General features: G+C 47.2%; 1 protein-coding gene across 2 annotated transcripts in view; it reads right to left on the minus strand.

The window, feature by feature from the left end:
* Positions 1 to 12,426, minus strand: part of casp8ap2 (caspase 8 associated protein 2) — a 61,715-nt gene that overhangs the window by 38,120 nt on the left and 11,169 nt on the right. For both annotated transcript variants that reach the window (XM_085997621.1, XM_085997620.1), the window contains exons 3-5: positions 10,692 to 10,781; positions 2,928 to 3,028; positions 2,142 to 2,216 (exon numbers count right to left, since the gene is read on the minus strand). In XM_085997621.1, coding sequence (XP_085853747.1) covers positions 2,142 to 2,216; positions 2,928 to 3,028; positions 10,692 to 10,781 — 266 coding nt within the window. The remainder of the gene's footprint in view (positions 1 to 2,141; positions 2,217 to 2,927; positions 3,029 to 10,691; positions 10,782 to 12,426) is intronic.

The following is a 12,426-nucleotide window of genomic DNA, read 5'->3' on the forward strand; positions in this document are numbered from 1 at the left end:
CTCCAGCAGCATGGTGACCAGGAGCCCTGTCCAATGCAGAAAGAAATTCAATGACCTCACTCGGGTCGTGAGGGTGAGTGTTGTTTCTGCAAACTTCTGCATCCCTTCATTTGCACCTGACTTTATGGCTACAGGGTGGGCTGTGCCCAATTGGCCATCTGCCAGCAAGCACCCATGGCCCTTTCTGGGCACACACATGCACATTTGACTCAAGGCGTCATGTAAGGGCTCTTGCACCATGGGGGGCATGAGATGATTACTCAGGGCATCATGTAAGGGCTCTTGCACCATGGGGGAATGAGATGATCACTCAGGGCATCATGTAACATAACTTTCCCTCCTTTCCCCTGCAGTCCAAGCTGGCGAGGATTGGCAAAGACCAGCATCGCACCGGTGGAGGACCTCCACAAGTGGTCACTCTCACGGATCTCGAGGAGAGAGTCCACCAGATTCTTGGAGGACGTCTGAGTGGTCCTGTAACCACTGCAGCTGCCGACCCCATTGTCGACAGCGATGGTAAGGTTCTCACCTTTTACAACTGTCTCCTTCCACTTGTTCCCCCCGTCAGCATGCTTTCTCACTGTGGACCCATGTCATAGCCTTGCCTCAATCTGGCATCCCTTGCTGCCAAGCTGTCCTTTTGCTAAAGCCACTCTTCCACCTCCCTGCTTTCAGATGCTGCATCACCAGCTCGGGAGCCGGGCCCTCAAGCTGCCAGTGCCACCGAAGGCTCAATGAGAAAATTACTGTCCAACAGAAGGTCAGCAACTCTCTCCAGCAACGATCAGAATGGCCAGCCCAAATGGCTGCAGCTTTTATACTAGTGCTGTCCCCTTTAAATAGCGCCCCCCCCCCCCCCAAGAGTCCGAGAAGGGCCTGGGAACGCTCCATCCAACTGTCACTAATAGCGCCAGGTGGAAAGGTTGCGGGCGCCACCGAATATCCGGTCTGGGGCGCCAAAAAAGGCGTTGCACACTGAAATGACGTCATGATCTGCCTGCGCCCGCGGGCGCGCGCAAAGAGTTAGCGCCGGCGCTAAAAGGATAAATCAATATAGGAGATGGCGCTATATTCACTGTGCCCGGCTGAAAATTGGGTAACGCCCCAATTCTCGGGCTCTTTAGGCGCTAATCGCTGGCGCTACCAACCGAATTTCTAGGCCCTAATCTTTGCTTTTCACTAGTTTGAATCCGTGTCCCCTTGTCCTACCCTCGCTGAACTTCTGCTGTCAGCTTTGACATCCCTTGTAAGTTTTCTTCTCATATTCCTGTTTTGCACCGTAACTCTTTCTTTATATCCCTTTGTTGTTTTTGATAGCTCTTCCAGTCCACTGGATTGCCATTTTCCCTTGCATTTGTGCAAGCTTTTTCTTTTAGCTTGATGCGGTATCTAACCTCATTTGTTAACCATGGTTGCTTAACTACACAAGTGGAGCTTTTGTCTTTTAGGGATATGTCTTTTGATGTTTTGTATCACACCAAATATTTCTTTGAATATCTCCCTACTGTTTGTCTCTAGGCTTACCCATCAACAGTTCAGCCCAGTTTACTGTGGTCAATGGAGGCTGCAGCATGTACGAGCTGAAGGATGCAGTGCAGAAACTCACCCTGAAGGAAAAGAGCAGCAATATTGTGGGAACACCACCACCGCCAAGTCACACGCCATCGTGACTTGGGATATATATTGCTGTTCCTTTATTGCTGCTGGGTCAAAATCATGTGAGTCTCGCCATAACTCCATTGTGGGAGCACTATCCCCACAAGGACTGCAACAATTCAAGAAGGCCCACTATCACCTTCTCAGGGCAATTAGAGTTGGACAATAAATGCAGCCTTGCCAGCATTGGCCACACACTATGAGCAAATGAAAAAAAATTCCAGATTGCCTTTGAATTCTGATGCCAGATGCTCCTGGAGAAGGCTGGAAGGCAGAAAAACTAAGAGGTGGACTTAGGCTAAAAAAGTTTTTTTTTTTAAAAATGAAAATTATTATAAAATAACAGCAACTGACCAGAGATAACTAGTTTTTGTGTCTCACAATTCCACCCCCCCCCCCCCGTCTCAAAATGGCAAAAAAAAACTGTGTATGATAATTCCTAGGTCACAGCTGACCAAGTGGTGCAACACATGTGCATCATTTACCTGGGCTTGTATTTCTTGCAGTTTCTGCAGCAACTCTTTAACTTTTTTCTCTCTCTCTACGGATTTTTCCTGAAACTGTCGTAATAAAAAATACATAATTATGCATCATGCCTGTTTTAAGGCTGATCCTTTCATGCATCACTCACACACTTGGCTGTCAAATTAGTTGACGGGTCACGTGCAAGGGCAAATCAGACACAAGCAAATACTTTTACAGACTTTAAAAAACAGTTTTCAGGAGAAAGTGGATAGGTATTGAGCTCTGCTAAAGGCAACAAAAGCCACTATGAGAGCAGCCAACATTACATGGGAGAAGAGGATAGTGAATAGCTGCGGCAGGAATTTGAAGATTTTTTTTAAAGCTATGTTGGGATTCGGAAGGCCATTAGAACTGTACAGGGAAGTTGAAGAGTTCCTCAGGGCAGATTGAAATTGACTCCCAGGATGTTTCAAGAGTTTTTAAATGGCTACTTTGCTTCAGCCTTCACTACAGGAGACAACAGCAACTGATTCTAAAGTTGAAAGTGTCAAGGCGGATGCGGAAATAGTGCTGGCTAGGAGAGGTCTCAAAACTGATGAGGCTGCTGATCCCGACGGCACTTGCCCACAGGTGCTCAAAGAAATGCAGCCTGTACTCAGCAAATAACAGCTCACTAGGATCTGGAAACTGGCAGTACAGTACAGGCACGATGGACCAACTGATTGTTTCCCGTCTGTCATTTCCCTATGTTCCTCTCACAAGCAGCCCATTCCCCACATCAAATGGTGCTATAACCAAACATGTACCTCTTTCAAGGAGATTTCTTTTGCAGTTCTTTCTTCAGTGAGGATCTCCTCATACAGATCGAAACAATCCGTAGCATTTTTATTCTTTCCTACACCATCACCTGCAAGCAAAAAATGTAATCTCATTAGATATTGATAAGTCAATTAGAAAAAAGATTTATTTTCTTTTAAAAATGGCAAGACTATCGCTTCAAGGTATGTCACTCGTGCTTAGAGGACACCTGGCCATTAATGCAACTGGTGCCAGGCCTTCAGCAATGCCCCTTTAAAACTGACTTGAGGTAGCATGTGAGAAGCAATGGGCATTCACTCTTGACTTGCACTGTGGAGTTGAGATCAGAAATAAAGAAAGTGCATTTAAAGTGTCTTTCATGTCCTCAGGAAGTTCCAAAGTGCTTGACAGCCAATGTCAGTGCTTGGGCCTCAGCTATTTACAATCTACATAAATGATTTAGATGAGGGGACCAAGTGTAATGTATCCATGTTTGCTGATGATACAAAGCTAGGTGGGAAAGTAAATTGTGAGGAGGATGTAAAGAGGCTGCAAAGGGATAAAGACCGGTTAAGTGAGTGGGCAAAAACATGGCAGTTGGAGAAATATGAAGTCATCCACTTTGGTAGGAAAAATAGTAAAGCAGAATATTTTTTAATGGTTGAGAGATTGGGAAATGTTGGTATTCAGAGGGATCTGCATGTCCTTGTACATGAATCACTGAAAGTTAACATACAGGTACAGCAAGCAATTAGGAAAGCAAATGGTATGTTAGCCTTTATTACAAAAGGATCAGAGTTTAAGAGTAAAGAAGTCTTACTGCAATTATATAGGGCCCTGGTGAGACCACACCTGGAGTACTGTGTACAGTTTTGGTCTCCTTACCCAAGAATATACTTGCCTTAGAGGGAGTGCAACGAAGGTTCACCAGACTGATTCCTGGGATGGGGAGGGGGGGAATTGTCTTGAGGAGATTGAGTAGACTAGGCCTACATTTCCAAGAGTTTAAAAGAAATGAGAGGTGATTTAATTGAAACATATAAAATTCTTAAGGGGCTTGACAGGGTAGATTGCTGGGAGGATTTTCCCCCTGGCTAGGGGTCATAGTCGAAGAATAAGGGGTCAGCCATTTAGAACTGAGATGAGAGAAATTTCTTCACTCACAGGGTTGTGAATCTTTGGAATTCTCTACCCCAGAGGGCTATAGCTGCTCAGTCATTGATTATATTCAAGACAGAGATTGATAGATTTTTGGATACTGATGGAACCAAGGGATATGGGGATAGTGCGGGAAGGTGGAGTTGAGGTAGAAGATCAGCCATGATCTTATTGAATGGAGGAGCAGGCTTGAAGGGCCAGATGGCCTACTCCTGCTCCTATTTCTGATGTTCTTACTACTTTTGAAGTGCAGTCACTGATGTTTCAGCAACATGCGTAGCAGCCAATTTGAGCACAGCAAAGTTCCACAAACACCAAATGAAATAAGTGACAAGATAATGGCCCCGATTTTCTTTCAGGCGGGCTGGGGCCGTAAAAAAAAAACACGCAGAAATAGGGGGTCGTGACCCACCCTGCCCGACTTTCGCCCCCGTGTTTCAGCGCGACCCGAATCAGTCCCAGCCGCAGCAGGCGGGAATGGTCGGTGGGAGCCTAATGATCAATTATTGGCATGTTTAATCCTATTTTCAGGGTCCCTTGCAATTTTCAGCCTTTCCCCACGTAAAACACGCCTGGTGGGAACACCGCTGATGAAACCTGGCGTGAACAGAGTTGGCTTGCTTGCTTTCAGCTGCAGGTCAATCAGGACTGAAGAGATTTAATCAGACAGCATTTGCAGGCTGCAGGACCTTGTTGCTGAAGACTTGGGGCAACTTGTTGAAGGCTTAGGCACAGCTGTGGAAGGTTGGAGCCTCACACACTTCTCCAGTGAGCGCTCCTGGGAAGCCCCTCTCACCACCCTAACTCAGCGCCTCCTCAACGGAGGCATCTGTCAGAAGCATGGGAGGCCTTTCGTTCCTTCCCTTCCTGGCATTAGAGGATCTCCAACAGCAGAGGAGGCTGGAGCAACTCCAGCACCAGCAACAACAGCAGCACCAGCAGGAGCGGCAGGCTGCGGCTCAGCCACCTGAGGCAGCACAGGCCAGAAGGGGCCAGCGCACGGAAGGCCATCGGCGCAGGAGATACCCCCCAAACAGGGTCTACAGGCACAGGGCGAGCTCCTCAACATGACTGAGCAGCAGTGCCAGAGGCGGCTCCGACTTTCGCAAGAGGTTGTGACTGACATCTGCGCAATGCTGCAGCAAGACCTGGAGCTCAGAGCACCAGGTCCACACTCCTTACCAGTGGTCATCAAAGTCACCACCGCACTCAACTTTTATGCCTCAGGCTCCTTCCAGGGATCAGCAGCAGACATCAGCAGCATCTCCCAGGCGGCCGCACACACTTGCATCAAACAGGTAACCGATGCCCTGTTTGCCCTCGCGCACAATCACATCCATTTCACCAGGGATCGCGCAAGTGTGAGGGCGCGAGCGCTTGGATTAGCTCAGCTGGCAGACTTTCCAAGGGTGCAGGGCGTCATTGACTGCACACGTGGCCCTTAGGGCACCCCACCACAATCCAGGAGTTTTTGTCAACCACAAGGGCTTCCACTCTCTTAACGTTCAGCTGGTGTGTGACCACAAGGTGATTTTGCATGTTTGTGCCAAGTACCCTGGCAGCTGCCATGACTCCTTCATACTGCGCCAGTCTACTGTGCCTCCGCTATTCAGTCCGCCAAACGAACTTCAAGGATGGCTACTTGGAGACAAGGGATATCCCCTGCGCTCTTGGCTAATGACGCCGTTAAGGAGACCAGCCAGTGAAGCTGAGGAGCGCTACAACTCCAGCCACATTACCACCAGATGCATTATCGAGCAAACCATCGGATTGCTGAAGATGCGCTTCAGATGCCTCGATAGATCAGGTGGAGCCCTACAGTACTCATCAGCCAGGGTCTCCAAAACTGTCGTGGTATGCTGTGTGCGTCACAACATGGCACAGCGTCGTGGCTTGCCGATTCCGCCTCACAGAGCCGCCTCGGATGAGGATGATGCGGAGGAGGAGGACGGAAACGAGCATCCTGCAGAGGCCCGCCAACCAGTGGCACCAGTGCGCGAGAACATTGCTGGGCGGAATGCAAGGAACGCACTCATCCTGGGCAGGTTTGCGTAGCCTGGTACATCAAACACTGCAGCCTCACTGCTTCTTAAATGACCATGGACAGTGGCCCATGCCTGCACATTCCTACCTATTTGACCAGCTTGCTGACATCTGCAAGTTATCCTAAGGCCTCTATGTGATATCCCCATTCGCCAAATGACAGACGCCATAACTGCAGCAGTTGCCACCAGATTTTTAATGTACAGGAAACTGATGGCATTAAAACTATTTACAAGACTTTTCACCCAAGTGACTACCCTTGTGATTAGTGGTGCTTTATTTTTCTCTTACGCGTGCTCCTACGTAGTGGTACCCCTGTGGCTTCAGCAGATGTGGAGGCCCCTTGCTCACTTTCCTGCTGCGCCTGTCTCGACACCTTTGGCAGGCGTCCTCTGGGGTGGCGAGCCTGTTAGGGCTCGCCAGCAGTCTGCTGCTCCTGCGGCTGTGCAGGGCTTGAGACTCCTATCTCACTGGGGTGTGGACTCCGGCGGGGCTCTGACCGAGGGCTCTGAAGTGGCATGGAAGTGTGAGCGCCTGGAGAGGAGCCCCCACTTCCTTGAGGTGTGCCAACAACCTCCCTCTCATGGGTCAGCTCCCCCTCAGCGCCTGTAAGTGGCTGGAGAGCACCTTGCTGCACATCAGGGGGGCCATGGGGACCCATCTCAGCACTGGAAGTCCTGCTCAGAGGGACTTCCATGAAGGTCTGGTTTCGGTGCTCAATAGATGCCCATCGCTCCTCAAGAGATACCATTCTATTCAGAGCACTCACCATGTTTTCGATACCCTGGCGACGAAGCTCCTCCATGGCCGCAGCCCTCCTCTCCTCGGCAGTAGCCAGCCTTACCACAGAGGTTGCCAACCTTTCCGTGGCGATGCTTTCATGCACCAATGACTCCAATAAGGCTCTGCTCATGCTCGCCATGGACTCCTCCATTCGCTCCACACTCGCAGCGACCCTGGAGACAAAACCTGCCAGAGACTCCTGCATCTGTGCATGGAGATCCATCACCTCCTCTCTTGCGGATGGACCCAGAGGCATAGGGTCGACATGCAGCTGAGCTGAGCTGGCAGAGGCCTGCGCCCTCCGATGAGGACTCTCCACTGCTGTCCGTGTCTCCACACTCTGCTGATGCTCACTTGTGAGCTGTGATACACCAGGTGACAACACTACTCTATGTCCCGAAGGTCCCACCGAGGTGCGTGTGTCTGCGCTGGTGCTGGGTGCGCTTACTTCTGCTGGGTGCGCTTACTTCTGCTGACGCTGCGCCCTCAGAGGCTGGAGCTTCCTCTGAGGAGTCTGGCTGCAAAGCCTCTTTCTCCTCGGCAGTGGCAATGGGGGCTACGGATGGTCCTGTGGGGGAGTAAAGAGTTAGAGATGTGATGCCAAGGCTACTTGCACATTGCATTTGGCAGATGCTCATAAGTCCAAATGATGTGGCTACAGAATCATATCAGCAACTTATGCTATGTCAATGAGAGAGATGGGGAACTATTCTGTCACCAGCTTGCGGGCTTGCTCCTGTCTCTCCTGCCCCAGCATCCACAGGCACGTCAGCCCCAGCAATCTCAATCGCAGCTTCCTCCCAGGGGCTCAGGTGGGCGATTGAGGGTGGTCCTCCTCCAGTCCTCGCACACTCTCGTCTATTGTGAGCTCTCTTTTCCTGCAATGAGACAAGTGGAGTTTGAGTGAGAGTGCAGGAGTGAGTGTAGAGATTGCATAGCATAGATACTTAGAAGGAGACAAAGATGTTGTGAGGCTGCAAGACCAAGGGCCTGTGTGTTGTCAGGTGTGTTCCAAGCATCAGAGAGGCTGCATGGTGGAATAGTTATGTGAATGTGAGCATAGAGAGAAAGGGAATGGGTAAGGGTGCATGGATGTGACTGTGAAGTGGGATGTGGAGAAAGAGATTGCTGAAGCTGAGTGCTGTTGGGGAAAGGCAATGGGGATCAGGGTTGAGGGTGATGGAAACTTTGTACTTACTTTCCCTGTGCGGTGAAGGTCATGGAAGCGCTTCCTGCACTGCATCCAGGTCCGACGGGTGACTCCCAGAGAGTTGACCTCTGCAGCCACCTCCATCCAGGCAGCCCTGGTCTTTTTGGGAGGCCTCTTCCTCCCTGAGCAAGGGTAGAGGACCTCCCTGTGGGCCCTTACCCCATCCACCAATGTCTGGAGTGACGTCTCGTCGAATTTTGCGGCAGCTCGGCCTCTGCCGCTGGCAGCAGCTGGTGCAGGCTCCTCTGCCATTGTGCAAGACTGGTTGAGAAGCCTGCAGAGGTTGAGAAGCTTGCTGGACACTTTAAAAGCACCATGAATTATGACATCATACTGTGGGGCTTTCTGACTGGAAATGGACAATTAGCAAGGGTGCCCACACACTGGGACTTAATTGGCCACTTGAGGGAAAATTGTGTGCAGCTGACTGACCCATTTTTTTTCCGGGTCTGAACCCGACATTCGGGGAACCTGAAAATTTCCCGCACGATCGGGAAAATCAGGGCCAATGACTTTAGTTTGTGTTAATTGAAGGAGAAATGTGATCCAGGACACCGGAAAACTCTTAGGTCACCTTCGAATAGTGGCATGGGATCTTGTATACAAACCTGAACATGCAGACAGCACTAGGGTTCAAAGGCTCATCTTTGTACAATGTAGCACTCCCTCAGTATTGGACCAAATTTCCAGCCCAGGTAACGTGCTCAAGTCCTGAAGTGGGGATTGAACTCGCGGCCACCAGACTGAAAGGCGAAATTGCAACCACTGAGCCAAGCTTGTGGTAGATGCCAGGTATGTATCTGCAATCTACCAATCTAACATGACATGTTGATGCTTTGCTGCACCAGAATTACAATATGAAGACACTTACCATACCATGCACGTGCATTAGTAATGCAGACTCCACAATACAATAGCAATTTCCATTGTTTACCCTCACCAGAAGTACAGTCAGTTGCTTAAAAAAAATTACACATTTTATAGGGACTAAAATTTAGTAATGTAAAAAAGATGATAAATGTTAGTATCTTTTCCATGTGTTTCTGTACTGTTTACCTTACATGAAATGTAATCTCATTAACAGATTCAATACGCACCAAAATGGCATTATACTATCTGAACGCGAAACGTAGAATCAACTATCCAAAATAAAGCTCATGGAATATAATGGCTACATTTCAATTATTTATTTAGATAGGCCCCACAAGGTGGCACCTGCATTTATTGTCCCACCTCTGCCAAGTCTCACAGCTTTTGGTCCCCTCTCTATCTAACTCACCCTTCCTTAATACAGTACTGGTTTTGTCCTTGTGTGTTTTACTGAAGTTGGAGATTTCACTGTTTCCCTTAGATTCTGAGATGGGGGAGGGCTGGATTTCTCAGCTAATGACAGCTTGTAGGATTGACAGTGGATTCTGCTCCTCCCTGGAGCCCCCGCCATTATCGCCCTTCCATTGTTATGTGATTTTTTGTTCCTTTCCCTTTATCCCATTCTGGAATGTTTTACAAAACTCAACCAATTTGAAACATTGAAATCCACTTTATTATTCTGCAAGTATTTCCATGGCTTTGCACTCCTGGATCGTGTGAATAGATGCAATCAGTGTGGTCTTCTTTACTTTCTTCCTGATTCCTTGTTCCACTGTTGCCTTTTCAGGTTGATGAGCTCTTTTATGAAAATTTTCTTTTTCATTTGTTTTCCTTTATCGGTTGCGTGCGGTGTGCAAGGATTCAAAAAAAAAATGATTGGACTTTGTCGAGATAAAAATACATTGTAATGCTGGCAGTCGGAAAAAAATCCAGAGGGCCGAGGACCAGGATTTATCAACAACATTCCTTGGAAATTTCAATAAAAGTCGCAAGCTTATCATTTACACTGTATCATGCTTACAGCTTTGATGGAGTCACATCTTAATACAGCTTTCACTCTTCTAGTACACATTTTTGAAAATTCACCACTAATTTCCTCTGCACAACTGGATCCTCAAGACTTGTAGTACAGTACATTTAATTTTAAAGTCTGCCTATCCCTGTGATACAAGTTGACATGGTATAGCACCCATTTTCTGACAGAAGGCTAGTAGATTGCAGTCTTTCCTGGAATTATGGAGGTATCTTAATTAGAGTCCATTTTGTTCTGCATCTATTGCAGCAAAGTCAAAACTATAATTAATTGGTATTTCAAAACTGGCAGATTTTCTGAACGAGTCAATTTACAAGATGGAGGTACTGTACGTACAGCAAGCTCCAACACAAACAAATCTATGGGGATGGCCACCTGTGGTGTGACAATTACTATCTATTTTAGCTTACTGATTGATTGTCCAGTGATATCCATTAATTGTTTTTAACACTTGGCTGCATTTGGTGACTAATTAGCCAAATGCACGTGTGTTAGTAATCCAGGGTATTGACTTGCCCAGCATTTTTCCTAATGAAGATTGAGCACAGCCAAAATAGAAGCCATTTTCAGCATGCAGCTATGAAAATCTCAAGATTGAAGGGCATTCTGTGCATCAAGACTACCACCCATAAGCATTGCAGTAGTTTGAAACATTAGTTATTATTTTCAACATACGTGAAGCAGACTGTCCATTTCCTTGATAGTCTGTGTCCAGGCCATCATAGATATCTATAGAGTTTTCATTGTCAGTCTTCACTGGAGAAACTACAATATACACAAAGAGAAAGCCAACAAATACTTCAAAAATGGTTAAAAGCACAACAAAATATGAAACTGAACATATTCATTATCTGCAGCCGTGGAACCATCTGGGAAGTCGCAAGGCAGAAAATAATATGCAAATAAACACAATACACCCTTTCAGTCATCAGGGAGAAAAGGGGAACAGAGTGATAGAAAGAGTGAGGCAGTGTACACGCACACACAATAAACTTCCAGATACTAATCACAAAATACCAAATTTGATGTTTACAGAAATGTCTTCGAAAATTACAAACCAGTGGTCAGACTTGTGATGCCCACCATCATAGAATCACAGAAATATACAGCACAGAAGGAGGCCATTCGGCCATTGTGTCTGTGTCGGCCAAAAAAGAGCTATCCAGCCTAATCCCACTTTCCAGCTCTTGGTCTGTAGCCTTGCAGCACTTCAGGTGCATATCCAAGTACTTTTTAAGTGTGATGAGGGTTTCTGCCTCTACCACCCTTTCAGGCAGTGAGTTCCAGACACCCACCACCCTCTGGGTGAAAAAAGTTCTCCTCAACTCCCCTCTAATCCTTCTATAAATTACTTTAAATTTATGCCCCCTGGTTATTGACCTCTCTGCTAAGGGAAATAGGTGCTTCCTATCCACTCTGTCAAGGCCCCATATAATTTTGTACACCTCAATTAAACCTCTCCTCAGCCTCTTCCGTTCCAACACTGTCAGGCCCATGCCCTCCCTGATGACAGACAGCAGGAAACCACCCCCACTCCAAATGCTGCCAAACTCCAGCAGCCCCACCACAGTTCTGCTAAAGCCCAGATCATCCTCAGCTTGTGTTCATTCTAGATTCCAAAATACTGGAAATGCATCAAATAAACCACGAAAAAAATCAAATATTTCTCAAGGTGCATAGCCCTATACCCCTGCCCCAAGAAAATAAATCATCTGTCTTCACAACACTGGTATATTTCTTTGGGTTTTCGTGTACTGCTGTTCTGCAGCCCCCTGCACACACAACACAAGTAAAGAAATGTTGGGTATAGCTACAGTTTAAATTGCAAGCATTGTGTAATTACTTCTGTTCACACATCATAGGCTTGCATTTGGGATTTGTCAGCTTTTTTGAAGCTATTGGTCAGCTTTTACTAGATTTGAAGGTTAACATGTATGTAATCTATCTAAGCCCTGTAACATGAGCAGATCTCCCACCGTGTGGTTCACAGTGAGCTGGAAGAAATGCTTCAGACATTAAGATCAGAAACTAGCAGTCACCTGTCAAGAGGGACATTAAGGAAGGCTGCATATAGTGACAAGTCCTGGCCAGAATGGAGCTGATGAGTAATTTCCCCCATCAATCACGCCTGGAGACCGCACAGCTGTTAACTGGGATTGATTTTACGCACATCATTTGTATGCAACTATTTTCCACTTGTGGCATTTTTCTGGAGAAATAATCAGTTGGTATTATGCAACTAACTATCTTCCACTCTGCTTTTTGCTGGAGCAATAACTCTGCTGTACTCGGGAGATTCTGTTTGCTGTAGTTTTGGTCATGAATTCGGAAACTCTAAATTAAAAGTCCCGCCTCACCTCCAACTCATTGGCTGAGACAGTGGTGCCAATATTCACCCCAATTAAGGAAG

This window comes from Somniosus microcephalus, chromosome 9 (assembly GCF_052327205.1).
Source record: "Somniosus microcephalus isolate GS21.2 chromosome 9, FLI_Smic_1.0, whole genome shotgun sequence".
NCBI lineage: Eukaryota > Metazoa > Chordata > Chondrichthyes > Squaliformes > Somniosidae > Somniosus > Somniosus microcephalus.